Source organism: Dermacentor variabilis, chromosome 9 (assembly GCF_050947875.1).
Source record: "Dermacentor variabilis isolate Ectoservices chromosome 9, ASM5094787v1, whole genome shotgun sequence".
Taxonomy (NCBI): Eukaryota; Metazoa; Arthropoda; class Arachnida; order Ixodida; family Ixodidae; genus Dermacentor; species Dermacentor variabilis.
In genome coordinates, this window is record NC_134576.1 from 48,343,704 (window position 1) to 48,360,651 (window position 16,948).

General features: G+C 49.0%; 1 protein-coding gene across 1 annotated transcript; it reads right to left on the bottom strand.

The window, feature by feature from the left end:
* Window positions 1-1,445: 1,445 nt before the first annotated feature.
* On the bottom strand, window positions 1,446-13,494 carry LOC142558341 (uncharacterized). Its single transcript, XM_075670486.1, has 5 exons — window positions 13,158-13,494; window positions 8,489-8,599; window positions 6,403-6,609; window positions 2,949-3,404; window positions 1,446-1,795 (listed from the first exon to the last, which is right to left on the bottom strand). The coding sequence occupies exons 1-5, from the start codon at window positions 13,492-13,494 to the stop codon at window positions 1,446-1,448; spliced, it is 1,461 nt and encodes a 486-aa protein (XP_075526601.1).
* Between the last annotated feature and the right edge of the window lie 3,454 nt (window positions 13,495-16,948).

The window sequence follows — 16,948 nt, forward strand, 5'->3', positions numbered from 1 at the left end:
TTTTTTTTTTTTCACATTAGTGGCGTGCGGTTTGAAAAGGAAAAATCGCATCCATCGTATCAAGTGAAATAACCGAATACTTTTGACGTATTATAGAGATACGAGGTGGTTAAAACTGATAACTAAACTTTGTTTAGTTAGCAGTTTGGTTTCTAACATTATGGGCACCTCAAAAACGAGAAAACGTGTCAATCGTATCATTATGTGACCAAGTAACCTCATATACAGTCTTCCTAATGAAGCAAGAACATTGTCAGCGATGCGTTAGTATAGCGTAAAGCTTTGAAAAGGAAATCCGTACATGCGCGTATCACAGAAAGAATGCTTCGAAATTGAAAAAAAATTCATCCTGCGCGGAGTGGATTGAACCCGGGACCAGTGCTTCTGGTTAGCGATCGCTACAAAATCTGAGCTAAGCAGGAGGGGATCTCATGGCAGTGCGAGATTGAATTAATTTACAACTTAAAGCGCCTAAAAATTGGGTAAGAAAATCAATTTTGTGGATACAGGAGCAAGGTGGTGGTAGAGAACTTGAACAGGATGCGCATGTGCGTTTATCGCTATCGGACCATATTCCATAGAGTAGTTATGGTCGGACCGATAGGTTCATAAAACACCACGTCCGCGAAAGGCGACGCGCATTCGTGCACTCAGCAGAGTTGTTTTAGTTGCGCTTGTCCGGCCTTCTTCAATGAAGTAGTGATCCTGCAAAACCTTCTAGGCTAACGTATAAGCTGACAAGTGAAGCAGTTTCAATTTAGATCTACAAAACGATGAAATGTGGTGCGCAAATAAAGCCAGTGCGTTGCTGCAGCAGAAGAAGATGCCCATATCACTCGGACAATTAACACAGTAATGTGATTTGATCGGACCTCTAATTGTTAGATAGATATTTGTCCCAGTGAACTGCTCACACGTAAAATCAATGGCGTTACAAGAATAATTTTCCTCCTCGTATTCAGCTCCAATTCCAAGAGTTCTGCTAATCGCAAAAGGAGAAATTTACTCAGTGTGCTGCACACGTGAACGAACGTTTTCTATTAAGGAGTTCGATAGCGCTACAGTATGTAGTTAAGTAGTGCAGGAACAATTAGGCCCGCTAAAATAGTCATAACGACTCCCTTTCAGCCTAGTGTCTAAGCAACGTGCATCTTCATTCATCCTGTGCTGCCTAGTCGGCTCAGCACTCAGCCCACTAAAGACGTTCACAAAAGTGCTACTTGGTTGATTGATTGCGTGATTGATTGATTGATTGATTGATTGCGTTTATCGCGCCATAGTAACATTGGTTCCGTGAAACGCACCCTGGTGGAGGGTTCCGTATTAAGTTTGGAAATCTGGGATTCCTTAACAAGAACATAAATCTAAGCGCGTCAGCATTTGTGCGCTTCCCCCTCATCAGAATGCGGCTACCGGGGCCGGCACTCGAACCCACGACCTCAAGCTCAGCAGCCGAACGCCATAGTCAGTGAAACACTGCAGTGCGTAATCGGCTGCTTACATCTGACGTGGATGAGAAGCGGCGTGCTCTCGACGGTGCCGCCGTGGGTGCTAGTTACTCGGCACGTGTAGCTTCCGGCGTGGCCGGGAGTCACCCCTCGTATCACCAAGTAGCGAGAAGTCATCACAATGCCCTCAGCCAGGTCCGCGTCCAGCTCTTGGCCGTCGCGACTCCATTTAACGTGGGCAATTCTTGAAGTTACGAGGACGGAGCACTCCATGTACACGTCCACGCCCTCCGTGATGCGGCTGGCGTTGAGACCGGTACCCAACTTGATGCTCACTTCTGGCTTGCCTACCCCAAGGAAAGAAAAATAAAAGTTTCATCCGAAGTCAGGAAGGCGTCTGTCCAATGAAAACATACTGTGGGATAGAAAAGGGATGAACGGTGGTAAGCCACCTATGAGAAAATGGTCAGCGTTCCGATGGGTAGACCTAGATAGGTCCACATACCGAAGCGTTAGCTAGCCTGTCAGAGGCACGTTACCTCTGCTCATGCATCTTATATTAGTGCCGTGTGGCGCAGTTAGTCCTCATTCCCTCAGCCGTTATCCACCCCGCGCGGTTACTAGCGCTACAGCGCTTTGCGCCATGGGTGAGTGTTTCCTCGCCACTTTCTCCTAAACAATCGGTACGCCGGCGACCTTAGAGCACTTTTGAAGAGAAAGCAACGAAAAAAAAGAACGCTCTCTCGTAACGCAAACGTGACAGTGACGGGATAGGGTGGACAATGGCCGCGCGCATCAGTTTTTACATTGAAGCAATAGTCATCGGGTTCCTTCAGCGCTCCCTTGTCTCTTATGTATTCAACGCGAATGTCGAAAATAAATCGGCACTGACTGAGCATTCGAGCGAATTTTCTGTGATCACGTGGTTAGAGGTCCTGCACCACTCTTTCCTTGCTTCTTTCGTCCGACATTGCAAAGCCATGGGATAAAGCTTGCTACGGCAGCTGAACGTTTCAGCACAGTGCGGTGCTTGAAAGAAACATGTTACATTTACGTTTAATGTTGTTATTTGAGGGTCGACCAAATTTGTAAATAGCAGTTTATTGTAACTAGTGGGTAACGCGCTGACGATTTAAAATAGACAGCGAGTTACTTACCGGTAACCCCATAAAGATCACCGATTCTGGATACTGACTGGTGCGCCTCTGTTTCATGACTTTTAATTCGCCTTTAACTGCATTTACTGTTATCCGGGTAAGGTCTTTAGCTCGAAACATATAAACACACACAATATACCTATAGGCGCAGTCTGCCCTCTCTCCTCCTTCTCCTTCCCCCCCCCCCCCCTTTCTAAGAAAAAAAGGTGTAAACACAGTCTTTAACCCGGTTTTAAAAGCGTTTTGTTCATGACGCGTATGGTTGTGTAGTATTACAAACGTGTCGCGAATGACCAACGCGCGATGTCACCTTTAAAGCGCTGCCACATAACTTTTCACTTACTTGACACGTTCAGAGCCGAATAGCGACTGATCACTCCTCGATGGTCCCGCAAATTGTCGTTGCTAGCCCGGCACTCAAGGAGCTTTCCCGCGTGCATTTGAGGTGGAAGGAGAAGCACGCTTGCCGTTACGTTGCCTCCGGTACGAGTGTGACTCGAGCGCACGTCCAACGGCATTCCGTCCAGAAACCACGAGATGTTTGCTGGCGGACGACTTCCGGTTGCCTCGCACTCGAAGCTGCGCGGAGCGTAGAAATCGGCAGCCGAATCCGGATCTGTATTTGGCGGCCGAGATGCTCCTTGGGAGAGGTGCGAGCTGCCCGTCTTAGGCTCAAGAACGGATGTCGAAGCCCTAGCCGAAGATGTAGTTCCAGTTGCCGACGGGGCGGCCATGAGCCATCCGGAGGCATCGACATCGTCGTGATGCCAGCTCCGGAGAGAAACTTCGGCAGGGGGCACTAAGGAAAGTAGTTATGGAAGCAATGTATTAATGAAAAAAGCGTCCTTGTCAGACCAATTTTCTCTCCGACTATCTGGCTATGCCATCAAAATAATGGGCCCATCTCGGACATTGTGCTGTCTAAAAAACGTCAGCCGATCCTACATGTAGTGCGTGATGTGGGTCAGCGCATGCAACGAGGACAAAGGAAGCGAGACGGCAAATGCGGCACCGAATTAGTGACTGAAAATTTATTCCGGAAACGGGAAATCTGTTTATACACTGAGCGCATCACGTTATTTACAATGAAAAGCCAACGCCAAGAGTTGACCAAAGAAAGGCAAGCCCGACACCAAAATACGAAGACAGGTTAAGAAGGCACTATCTTGATCGTCTTGAGCTTAAACACGGGAGCCCGTGGCATTCGCTGCTATCCGCGCAGTCTAATGGTGGCGCCGAAAAGTTTTCCGTGTACTCAGTGGGGGCAGCGGGAAAGAATTATTCCTTGACGCTCATAACGTCACGCCATCGCTTTCGTCATCTGCCACGTCCTGCTTTACGGCTGAGAAACAAAGCATTAGCCTGTGGAAGACGTACATCGGGGTGAAGGAAAGACGCAGTTGTGGAACGTCAATATGTTCTAACACTGCCGACTAGTGGTGAGAATTTGTTTGAGAATAACTGGTGAAATCTGATAGCAGACATAAACTTAGTGTCAACTGCCTACAATCTATTTCCGTGTAGAATTGCATAAATTATTATAGCCGAAGAATGCTTAACCAGGTATCCCGTTGGAAGCAGTGGTTAACCTCAGCCAGCAGCTATTAAGTTTGTAATTGTGCCTAAACTATTTGCACACGTGAACTGAATGAAGAAATCGGTCTGTAGGGCTTCGTTCAGACACCCTGCTTCTCTCGCTTCATGAAATTCTCATAAGAGTAAATTTGCGCGCAGAAATGACAGCGACCAAAAAAAAAAACCCCACTCTGCGATGTTTAGCTTCGACCATCAAGTTGAGGAACGCCCCGTTTTATCTTGCAACTGCATGGTGTGGCCTACGGTTTAGAGGCGACCCACACTGAATGAAAGAAAAGCGCCTAGCAGACGACATGCGAGCGTTCCCATGACATAATATGCGTGAAAGAAGGCTACTGTCCTTACGCAGGCACAAAGCGGTGCTGCAGTTTCGCTAAACTACACTCGCAGTAATGAAAGCTGCGCACTCCTGTGTTCACGCTCCAAGTGATCAAGGTAGTAACGTAGCGATTGCGGCTGCAATCCTTGAAGGCAGCGTGTATATTGCTCAATGTTTAAATGTCAATATAAGGTGTCGAGGGAAAGCAGCGAGGCCTTCTACGTAAGAAAGGAAGGTTGCAGCTGTGTCAGCCAGCTATCACTAACTTCGCTTGAGTGTAAAATATCTTTGTCTGACTTGTGATTATGGTACGCGTGTATTTAGTTTGTACCAATCACTGCTGTAGCTTCTTAACCTAACATCGTCTTTGATGTCAGCCTTGCTTTTTTGCCGCTTGTTTCCACTGGCTTTTGATTGCGAATCACGTGACGCGCTCAGTGCGCACGAATTTTATTTCCTTTTGCGAACTTGCTCGTTCCGCGCCGCATTTGTGGTCTCGTTTCCTTCGTCCTCGTCCCTTGTGCTGCCTCCAACCGCGAAACTCTCACAATTCTCTGCTTTTCTAAAGTTAGTGCTGCCCCAAAATATGGGCCGTTCGCGTGGGTGTGTGTTTATACATATGTCACTGCGTACATGCCATACCTCGAATTTCTCTGCTGGCGATTCGGGTATGTGTGCCACTGGGCTTGCGCGAATGGGTAAGTGCCGCTTTTCAGGAAAAATCTCTGACGTCACCTTCAGTCACAGTGTATGTATGTATTTAAAGGCGGCGGCGCCAAAAGGCGCCGTGTGTTCAGAGGGAAGCGGGAGAGAGGAACCGGGCTGTAGTATTCGCCTGATACATGAATAGTTTCGGCAACTGGCGTACTTGGATAGTCATGGTAAATGAGTTTCACACGAATTTTAAATTGTTTATATTATCAACACAATGACTTACTGGCGAATATTTGTGCACGCGGAAACAAATATTCAGCTTTTCATAATAAATTTTACGAAATAAATAAATAAATAAATAAATAAATAAATAAATAAATAAATAAATAAATAAATAAATGGGACAAATTCATCACATAGTGAATATGACTAAGTGTGCTTGGGTCAAGCTTTTGAGCAGCTGTTCAGGTCAATTGAATGAATAAGTGAACTAAAACTAAATGAATGAAGGAAGGAAGAAAGCAAAGTGCGAGCCTCAGTAATTTGGCAAATCATTATTTGACGCATTAAAACAATATAGCAATGTGAGAAGTTTGACTATAGTTCACGGGTTTACGAACAGTAAATTTCCGGGCAACTGAATCAGATACACATTACAAACGTCGCAGGTACAAGTAATATCACAACGCATACGTACACAGGACAAAACCACAATAAACTTGATACGGAAGAAGTGGCGGGCCTTACTTATATTGTGGTTACATTCTAGCTGGAAACTGAAGAGAGCAAGTCAAACCAAATGTCCAAATGTTGCGAATAACGAGCACAGCTTCAGAAAATGTAAATACGCTTATCAGAATTTAAAGAACCCACGCCCACACATGAGTAAAGCACCAACAATGAATAAAATTGACTAAAATTTATCTTGCTCAGGTTGCCACAGGGAAACGCCTACTTTATACACTACAATGCGATGGGGAGCCAAAGCATCTGGAAGCTATATTTGGCGCCTCTGGAACGCGTAACTTGTACGAGATGCGCCAATGCATAACTCTGAACGACTAAAAAAAAGGCATCAGTTATTCAGCGCAAATTACGATGTCAAGCGTTAGATAATGCCTGTAACGGCACATCGCGTGTTGCGAGAAGATAACTTTGAAGAGAAGCGCCATCCGCGCACTCGTCAGGCGATGCAGACATTCCCCTTGTGCAGTTTGTACGTACTTACGGAACATGTCGATAAGCACCGAGCTTTGCGCAGGCAGCGTGACATCGCTGGTTGCCACGCAGCTGACGTTCGCGTACAAGTCCTCACGTAACAAAGGGCCGAGGTCGAGACGGTTCTCCCAACCTCCGCTAGGCGTCGCGAAGGTAGCTGCTGGTGATACCAGCGGTTGGCCGTTTCGCCGCCAGGCGAGTGTGAGTTTGTGGCCAGCTGCGCACAGAAAAGGCAAAATAGTGCGGACGAAGAAAATAAACTAGGCGCGAGTTCTGCGCCACGTATCCTGCCTTGGCCCGCGAACTCTCCGTGAAGCCACTCGCGGCGCGTTTTTCCTCGCAGTATCGGTTCAACGTGCAGCCTCTGCGACTCAGCGCACTGGCAGATAATGTTTGGTTCCCGGTGGTTTTTTTAATCGATGCGCACTTGCGCGGCTGACCTGTCATGGCTCTTCCTGCAGAGCGGGAGCACTAAAACCTACCGCGCGGTCTTACGGGACGATCGCGTGTTGGGCCGATATGTTTGGCTTTAATCGTGTGACGTAATGCTCTGGTGGTAATTCTTTCCTTCCTCCGCTCAAAATATTACTCAGAGTTGGTGTCCTAAGCTGGCATGGCTGTTGTGAGGCGGGTTTCGTTGTTCATGGAATGTGAGGAGGGGCGTAAAATGGAATCGTGTTGTGAAGAAAGCACGTGTTATATTGCCGTTCTTTTTTCACACGCTCAGTACCGAGGTACCCTACATTCCGCTCTGAGATTAGAATTTTGCAGATCTGTCTTGCACAATGGTTGCAAAAGGACTGGGTGCAGACAGGTAGGTGAGAAGGAGCGCTACAGCACTTCCCAAACACAGCTAGAATTCGCGACCGACTGTGACCATGAAGCAGTTACTAATGTGAGTGCGTTTTTCGTGCGTTTACTATGTTTCCTTTCTAGTTCCTGTCCCTTTTCTTCGTTCCTAAATCATAGGGTAGCCGAGAGGACTTGTTATTGATTGGCTGCGCTGCCATTTCTTGCTTCTTTGTTCTCTTCCTGCCTCGCTCACGAAGGTATTTCGCATTACTATACGCACTTCTTACGACATCAGATGCCCGTTCCGACTAAGGGAAATGGCTTCTGCATCTCTTTCTCGCTTTTCAAATCACGGATACATTAGCTGTGGCAGAGTACAGATGACGTATTCAAGTGATAAAATTACAATCTGAAATACGACATCAAAGGATAAAGGTTCCTTAACATGGGCCCACGATACCTATTCAGGAACGATGTTCACGTCTGGAGGAGCACCTCTCGAGGGTAATCATATCGTTTCTGCTTTGAAAAGAACGTGAAGGCTACGTCTCTCGTGCTTACGTCTGGGTCTGCGCCACGACTCTCAATGACAAAAAAAAAAAAATGTTGAGATAGAGAAACGAAGAAGGAAAGTCAGGGAGGTAAACCAAGGACGTATTCATTTGGCTACCGTACACTTTGAAAAAGGGAATGTAGCAAATCAAACAAGAAGATGAAAAGATAAGAAAAACAACAAAGAAGCCGTCATTGCGAACACTCCTACAAAGGGACGTTCACCAACAGTAACAAGCGTTCACAGAGTGCAGCTCACCTTCAGGAAGTGCAATAGATCTTTTGTAACTTTGTGCATGCAAGACTGCTTAGTTAAAGCTCCCACCATCTTTTCTTCTGAGCTAAGTCTCTCATACAAGAGACTGAGTCTAGCTCACAGAGTACATCATTGAGCATCGAAAAAATGGGAGTGGCACAGAAGGTGCTCGTTAATCTTGTCATACCTGGCGAAATTGCACGCCGCACTGTTGGCCATTCCTATTGGGAATAAATAGGCGTTCGCAAGTGTGGCGTCCTACCATATGCAACACACAATACAGTTGTTTCACGGCGGCCGAGTCCGGATTGCTGGCGAAGGAGCACGTAAGGTTTGATAGAAGCGGGAGTTAACGAAACCCGCTGACTTCAAATGAAGAAGTACGATGCTGCGAGCTAGTAATCGAGGACTAGTCTTGTAGATACAGAAAGGAGCAAACGCTTGCACATTCAAGGATTGCACAGGTAAAGGGCAAGGTTAAACTAAGTTTTCATACCAGCTGGCACAGCGCAAGTCAGCATCACGGTGTCGCCCTCAGCGTAAGGCCCTGCTATAGCACGCAGTTGGTTGCCTTTGGAGTCCTTAATAACCGGCGGCTGCTGAGGAACTGCGCAAGGAGATGAACGAGAAAAAAACAGATTCATCGTAACTTGGAATACGTAGAAAGGACAACGAGTCTGGTAAACCAGAAGGATATACGTCTTAGAGGTATGCTGTAACAACATTTTGGACCATGTCAAAAGGCTAGCTTCAGATAATATACATACAGTAGCTTCAGTGCAAAATATTTTTGGAAGGATAGAAACAGATGAGTCGCGAAACGTGGCAAAGAACGGGCGCTTCTGATACCGAAACAAAAATAAATATAAAACGCAGTCACTAACGTTCGCTAGAAATGATGCACAATCCAGAACGTTCAGAACGCAAGTTATGCTGAAAACTTTGGAGGTCGAGTTCTGCGATTAGTGCTGTATCTGATAACCAGTATATGCTAGCTTCATCTCCTAGTGCACTTTTGAAATGCAGTTAAATACTAGCAATTTAGCCGCCTTGTACATTGGCGAACGTTAGGGAATAGTTTTATATAGTGCTCATTTATAACCAAGTTAATAAAATTGATTTTTTTTGGCATCTAGCCTTTAGTGGTAAGCTTTTGCTCGGTAAATCGACAAACTGTAAGAAATAATGTGATTGGTAAAACGCTGAGATCAAACTTCGTTCTAGCGATTCAAGGAAACATGCAGGTAGAGAGAGGGCGGCAGGACAGGCGGTAGAATTGACGGTTTATTTTGCACATAGTTAGCATACTACCTGGGAGGCAATCGCAAATATGAGTGCAGTACTCTTGGTAATAGAGGAGCGACATGACGACTGCTGGGCAGAAGCGTGCGCCGGCCTTACCACTTCATGACGTCGAGACAAGGACAGCCACTAAACGGCACCGCTCTTTGATGAATATATATAGTTTTTTAGAGCACAGCTCTCAGGCACCCGTTCCTGTGGCGAGCGTCGGCGTTGTCCCGCGTAACCGAGCCAACCGGCACCGCGAAGATGAAAGCTGAAACATGAAAGAAGCAAGACGGTGATTATGGAGAGAGCGTGAGGAGGAAAGCGAAGGAGGAGTCTGCAGCGGAACCACGAGGCGGAAAGCGGAGGAGGAGGGTATGGCGAAAGCGTGAGCAGAATAGCGTAGTGCCGCGAAATAGGGGCTTGGCGGTGACGATGGCTACGAGATGGTGCCAGAGTAGCGTGCGTCGTCTGTATGAAAACGAAGCGCCGCATGAGCTTAAGTCTCTGTGCGGCGGCTGCTGTGAATCGCGGCCACGCGTCAACCACGCGCTGCCTCTAGCGATACACCTTGCTCCGTCTGCAACGTGCCACGCGAGACAGATTTTCCGCGCCTGCCATTATATCGCGAAATGAGAAAACACCATATAGTGCTGCGCCCAAATTTCACATTAGGGAAGCGTAATGGTCGGCGAATTTTTTAAAGGAAATGGCCATATCAAACAAAGTGACGGAAGTATCTCTTCGGAGACTTCGCGCTGATCGGCCTTTGCACAATGCGTAACCTGGGCCAGGGCCCTAGTACTCGAATGCCCCGTGAAGTGCCCAAAGTGCCCTGGAACCCCACGTCTGCAGGGGATGCACCTCATGTGCTGTGACTGTCCACCGCCGGAGGGGCCACACGAGGGAAATTCCTTAGCGGTGCCGTTACACTGACAGACCGTCCCTCATGCTGCGAACGGTTATTTTCCACAGGTAAACAAACCAGCTTCTTCACGGAGAAGTATTACGCCCATTTAGTTAACCATTACACGCCGTATGGCAAGCCGTTTGGTTCAACACAAAAAGAAAGAGAGCGACAATAAACTTTTATTTTGAGTAAACGCAGTGTGCGCGCCAGATGGGTGGCCTCCGTATTCCAGGTATCTGCAGGCCATGGACATCTGCCGAATCCGTCCAATAAGGCTGCGCTGTTTCTTCGGGTCCGGACCTGTTAACTTGGCCTCCCACTGCCCCTCAGTTAGTGTTTGGATGTTCTACTCTGCAATGTTTTCCTACACATCCCCATATCATATGACATGGTGTATCTGGAAAATCACAGTACTTGCAGATGTATGAGCGCTCAGTGGTTGAGACAATAAGATACTGAGGACCTAGGTATTGGTTTGCAATTTCCTGAAGGTTACAGCCACTTCTCTAGTTAGGTTGGAGTGAGGTGGCGGGTAAGTTATTCTTTCTAGCCTGTAGTCTTGCAAATATCAGTGTCACCCTTCCTCCTTGGCACGTCCTGTGATAAAGCCGGTGACCATGACCTCGCACCGAGACGTCGGCTACCTCAGTCCTCAGAAGGTACTCATGGCCCGGAGTCCAAACGGTGTATTTATCTGGTACGTGCTTCTTTGCCATTGCTGTGAGGCTCTTTAAGCCTTGGCAGGAGATTCTCCGTTTCTGAAACTTTCGGCAAGCCGCTTGTGAATCAGCGAGTATTACAAAAGGGGACGCGGCTATCAAGAGGTTCAGCCCAAGCTGAGAGGAAAAAATTGAATTGGTGCGGGGGTAAATCAGCGTGGAGGATGAAACGAAATTTTTTAGTGTAGTAGTAGCAGAAGTACATTTTTTTTGTTTCTCGCATACATACGGAAGGATAGAGATAGGAGGAACAAACTTTTATTTTAGAAACAGTACTCCGGGGTAAGCCCCGGTTCTACTCTCGGTTGGAGGTCTCCTCATTCCAGGAACCTTCTGGCCTTCGCTGCTTCCTTGGCCCTGGCGACGAGACGTCGTTGTTGTTCCAGGTCCTCGGAGACGAGCTTGGCCTCCCACGTTTCTATGAGGTCTTCGCTTTCTCTGGCGTTGCAACAGACTGTCGGTGAAGGCAATGCATCTTTGTCTAGATGCCATGGACATTCGAGGATCAGGTGTTCTAAGGTGTCCGGTACGCCGCACATTGGGCAGTGGTAACCTTGTAGCGTTGGGTACAGTCTATGCATGATGATTCCGTGGATATAAGTATTACTTTGCAGTCTTCTGAGTGTAGTGCTTTCTTCTTTGTTGAGCTTTGGGTGAGGTGGTGGGTACACCCTGCGTTCCAGCCTGTGATGTTGAAGGATCCCTGAGTACGTGATGGGTATGGTCTCTGCCTCCGCTGGCGCAGACCGGGCGTCTCGAGAGTAGGAAGGGTTGGCCAGCAGGTGTGGCCTCGGGTCGCGGCGTGTGCCGCTTCGTTCCCCTCCAGCCCCTCGTGCCCAGGAACCCATGTCACGCAGGTGTAGGGGATCGGATTACTGCGGTGCTTCAACAGCTTCAGTGCTTGTGTTGACACGCGACCCTTAGCGTAGTTTCTGACGGCCGCTTGAGAATCGGAGAAGATGACAGCTGCGTCCATGCACGTGGTAGTCGCTAGGGCGATCGCCGTCTCTTCTGCAGTGTCGGCGTTTGTGCACGGACTGTGGCAGACGCTAGCTCTCTGCCCTGAGAATCTACGACGCTCAGGGCGTAAGCGTTTCTTTGCGGGTATTTGGCTGCCTCGGTGTATCTGGCGTCCGGATCTTGCCTGTGTCTTCGCCGTAGAGCATCCACTCGGGCTTGTCTTCTTTCCTTGTGGTACGTGGGGTGCATGTTGCGTGGAATTGGGGTTATGCACAGGGATTCGCGGAGGTTTGAAGGAATTCTTTCTTTTCGGTCCGTGGTGGCTATAAAGGTTTCACCGTAGTTCAGCCGTTGCAGCACTGATCTTCCGGTGGGCGTGAGCTTCAGTCGTTCTAATTGACTGGCTTTGTTAGCTTCAGCTAGCTCTTGCCAGGTGTTGTGTACGCTCATTTTGAGAAGTTTCGTAGTCGAAGCCGTAGATGGTAGGCCCAGGGCGATTTTGGTGGCTTTCCGTATTCGAATGTTAATTTTTTCTACCTCTACATTCTTCAGCGCGAGGTAGGGCGTGCCGTATGTTATTCGACTGGTGAGGAGTGCTTGCATCACGCGTAGCGTGTCTTGTTCTTTAAGTCCGCTTCTATGACTTGCAACTCTCCTGATGAGATGCGTGAGCTGTGATAGCGTTCGCTGTAGTCGCGGGAGGGTGGCCGCCCCGGACCCGTCTTTGTGTATGTGCAGCCCTAGAACTCGTAGGGTTTCCACTTTTGGAATGGGCGTTCCATTGAGGGTGACGTTAGGATCGGGTTCATCATAGCCGGGTGGTCTGCCTCTCGTTCTTGACTTGAGAACGAGGTGTTCGGACTTCTCGGGAGCACAGCGGAGGCCGCATTTGTGCAAGTAGCTCTCGATGGTATCTACTGCTTCCTGTAGGCGTGTTTCTTGTGTTCCAGTGTTTGAGTCCCTTGTCCCATAACGTGATATCATCTGCATAGAAAGCGTGTCTTACGTCTGGTATCGCGTCAAGGAGGCTGGGTAGTTTGATCATTGCGACGTTGAAGAGCAACGGCGATATGACCGAACCCTGCGGGGTGCCTTTGCTCGGTAGTCGGAAGCTGTCGCTGCGCAGGTTGTATATTCCAACGGTGGCCGTGCGGCCCGTGAGGAAATTCCTGACATAGTCGTATGTCCGAGAACTGCAGCCCACATCTTCGAGGTTGCAGAGGATAGCTTCGTGACTGACGAAGCACCCTTTACGTCGATGGCTAAAATCGATGATTTGCTTCTGGTACTCAGGTGGTCGATGAGGTCTTCCTTGAGTAGAAGAAAGACGTCTTGCGTTGACAGGTTCTGCCTGAAACCGAACATAGTGTTTGCAAAATATCCGTTTTCTTCGAGGTACGAGGTTAGCCGCTTGTGAATCATATGCTCGAAAAGTTTCCCTAAGCACGAGGTAGGGGAAATTGGGCGCAAGTTCTCGATGCTGAGCTGTTTATTTGGTTTGGGGATCATAGTAATCTCCGAGTGCTTCCATGCAGCCGGTAGCTTTCCTCTCTCCCAGCATGCATTGAAGTACTGGAGCAGGGCGGCGGTAGCCTGCTGCGGAAGGTTCCGAAGATGCTTGTTCATGATCCGATCTTTGCCCGGGCTGGTGTTTCTTGTGAGCGTCGATAGTGCTGCAGAGAGTTCAGCATACGTGAAGGGTTGGTCAAGGTCGGGGTTTGGTTTGCCACCGTAAACTTTGTCATGTGCCGTTGTATTAACGGGTGGGTCGCCGCACAGCTTCTTCTGAATTTCTCGGAGGAGGTTCTCTTCCGATCAGGCGTGGTTGTGCACGAGCCTACAGAGGTTCTGTCGCTGCTGCGTCTTCGTAGGGCCGTTGTCGAGAAGGGCGCGCAGGAGATGCCACGTCGTCTTTGTGCTCAAGGTTCCCTGGAGTTTGTCGCAAAATGCGGGCCAGTTCTGTCTTCCTAATCTCTCCGCGTATACCTGTGCGCGCTCGGTGAGGAGGGCAATTCGCTCCTTTAATTTCTTGTTTAGCTTCTGTCTCTTCCACCTCTTGAGAAGAGCTCTTCTGGCTTCCCAGAGGTGGAGGAGGTGCGTGTCGACAGCTGGCACTACTTCATTCAGCTGTATTGTTTTCGTGTGGCGTTCTGCCGTGTCGAGGACTTTCTCCAGCCAGTCATCTATGTTCTCGATGGTGGTCTCGACATTTAGCACGTCTCTGAATGACTTCCACTCCGTTACCCGGGCCGTTCCAAGCCTAGCGGGCTTGCGAGTGCGAGCCACGGTTAGTTGGAGGATGTGGTGATCGCTGCCCAGGGTTTCTGGGAGTCGGCTCCATTCTGCCGAGGGCACGTTTAGCGTGAAGGTGAGATCTGGGTTTGTGTCTCTGGAGACACTATTACCTATCCTCGTTGTTTGGAGTGGGTCATTCCACATTGTGAGTCTGTGCTGTTGTGCAGTGTCGTGCACTCGGGCTCCTTTCATCGTGGTAGTCTGGTATACCCAGGCCGTGTGTGGGGCGTTGAAGTCCCCTACTATAACGACTTGATGACCATCGGTGCGCTTCTTAATTTCTCGGACAAGGTGGTCGAAGTCTGAAAGGGCGTCTCTGGGAGGGCTGTACACACTGACTACAAATACGCGCTTGAGCGATTTCCTCTCCGGTATGATTTCGATTAAGGTGTGTTCGATCGGTGTATTGACGGGTTCCAATTCCTGTACAGTGAGATTCTTCTTGGTGAGAATTGCCGTGCGTTTTGTTTGTACGTGGGCGTTGTACCCTTGTAGCCGGACGTTTTGTGTAGTTGTTTCTTGCAGCGCTATGAGGTCGGGTGGGTCTTGTTTGACAAATTCTTGTAAGGTAGCATGCCGTGGTCGATAGGAACGACAGTTCCACTGCCATATGCGGAGAGTTGAAAGCTCATTTGTAGTCCTGTGATTAGGGACCGCCATCTTCGGTTGTTTCTGTTCCCTGCCAGCGCTCGCGGGTAGGTAAAACTGAACGAGAAGCACTTCGGCCGTTTGCTCGCGGCCGCTTTCTGTCGGGCTGAATGTCATTTAGTGACGTGTTGAGGTGCTGTTTTGTTACGTACGTCTTCTTGATGTGGGCTATGAAGTTGTTTTGTTGCGCTGCGAGTCCATCCACCTTGGCGTCTAGCGTGGTGACCTTATTGGCGATACTTGCGGCGAAACTCGTTATTGCTGCCTGGACGATTTTCTCAATTGTGTCGTGGGTGCTTTTCATGAGAGTTTCTTGGATGATTTGGAATCTTGCGTCAACTACGGATTGAACATCTGCGTCGGGAAGTGAGGGTCGCGGCTGTGCAATGTTCTCTTGGCCTTTCGCACATCTCTGTTGCAGTTTATCAATGATATCTTTTTGCTCTTCGCACTTCTGTAGAAGCCTGTTTATGTTGTCTTGCTGTATCTGTTGACACTGGATCAGCTTGTCGATGAGGGCCTGTTGGCTTTGTAGTTGACTGTTTTGATTGTGCAACGTGTTTTGTTGAATTTGCACCTTATTTTCGAGAGCCTGAAGGGCCGCAGCTTCGGCCGACAAGGATTTGTAGCTGCTCGGGGTTCTCGATCCACTCGATCTGCTTACAACATCCGCGTAGCTCACGCGTTTGGGCGAGTGCGAGCGTGAGCGTGATCGGGAAGGCGATCGGAGTATAGATCTAGATCTACTTCGTTTGGGGACGCTGCCATCACTGCCCCTCAAGCTGGTGGTTGAGCTTCCTAATTGTGGGAATTGTTCGCCGCCTGAGCTCCAGCGACTGTCTCTGACTTTGAGCCTGTCGATGCGTTGCTGTCGTATGTTGGATGGCGGCGGGTTGGGTTTCAGTCTTTTCTTGCAATCTTTGCTTGCGGTTTCGAGCCCTTCTCCACATAACTTGCATGCGGGTTTGCAATCGTGGTCGGGTAATTGATCGGTTTTGCCACAGTTAGAGCAGAAGGCTGGCAATGGTCTCGGGCAGACATCCTGGCGGTTTCCCGTGTTGCCACAAGTCCTGCAGTATTGCACTGACTTGCGGTAGGGTCGGCATCGAAAATCGAGACTCTGGAAGCGGACGTAATAAGGAACGTGCGGTCCTTGGAAAAAGATCACGGCCGCGGACGATTGCCCGAGCATACGAGCGTGGAGGACGGTGTACCTCGCTGGTGCGCGAAGACTTGCCTTGAGTTCTTCTTCACTCGTGCCGGGCAAGAGCCCGCTTACTACGCCTCTGGATACATCGTCCGGGGTTCTCGTGTTGCCTTTTACAGTGAAGAAAGTGCCGTCAAGTTGTATTGTGCTGATATTTTCGAGTTTCTTCGCGTCTTCCCAGTCGGCCGTGCTTGCAATAATCAGGTTCTCAATTCTTTGCACTTGAACGCACACTTTTCGCCGAAGTCTTGCTGCGAGAAACCGCTGGCTCTTCCGATGGCGTGCATAATGGCGACATTGTTCCACTTTGCAAGCTCGAGGCCTGGTTGTGGGCGGAATACGACCTTGTAGTGGTCGACTGGTAGAGGCGGCATTCGGGGCTTTCGCTGTTGTGGTGGTGGTGGCTTTCCATTCGTTTGTTGCTTGGCTGGGTTGCTTTCTTGTGTCGTTTCCTGCTCTGCGTCCTTCTTGCCTTTTCTGCCCCTCGTAATCCAGATGCTCTCGCGTTCAATAGTTCTTCCGCTGCTTGCGTCATAATTCCAGGCAGTTTCTGTGTTGTTTACTTCAGTCGGGTCCATCTGCATTGTGTTTGTATCTTCCAGCTGTTCTCTTGGTGTGTTGATTGCTTCTGCTGCTGCTTCGCTCATCTCGAGAGCTCGTCGCTGCGTGGGCAGGCGCCCGTGCTATGCTCGCAGATACGCTCGAGCGGCGCGAGCACGCGCCACGGGGTTGCAGCCACTCGTTCGGCGTTGGGCTTAGCTAGGCGGCTGTGCGGTCGTTGCAGAAATCAGTAAATATGACACTCACTTGATAGTGGCTAGTGTCCGCCGATTTCTCTCGTCTTGCCGGTTATGCAGTTGGCAAAATTAAGTTGGTCGCTGGTCGTGATCCTGGTTGACAGGCACGAGAAGCGGGAGCCCATGTGAAGCG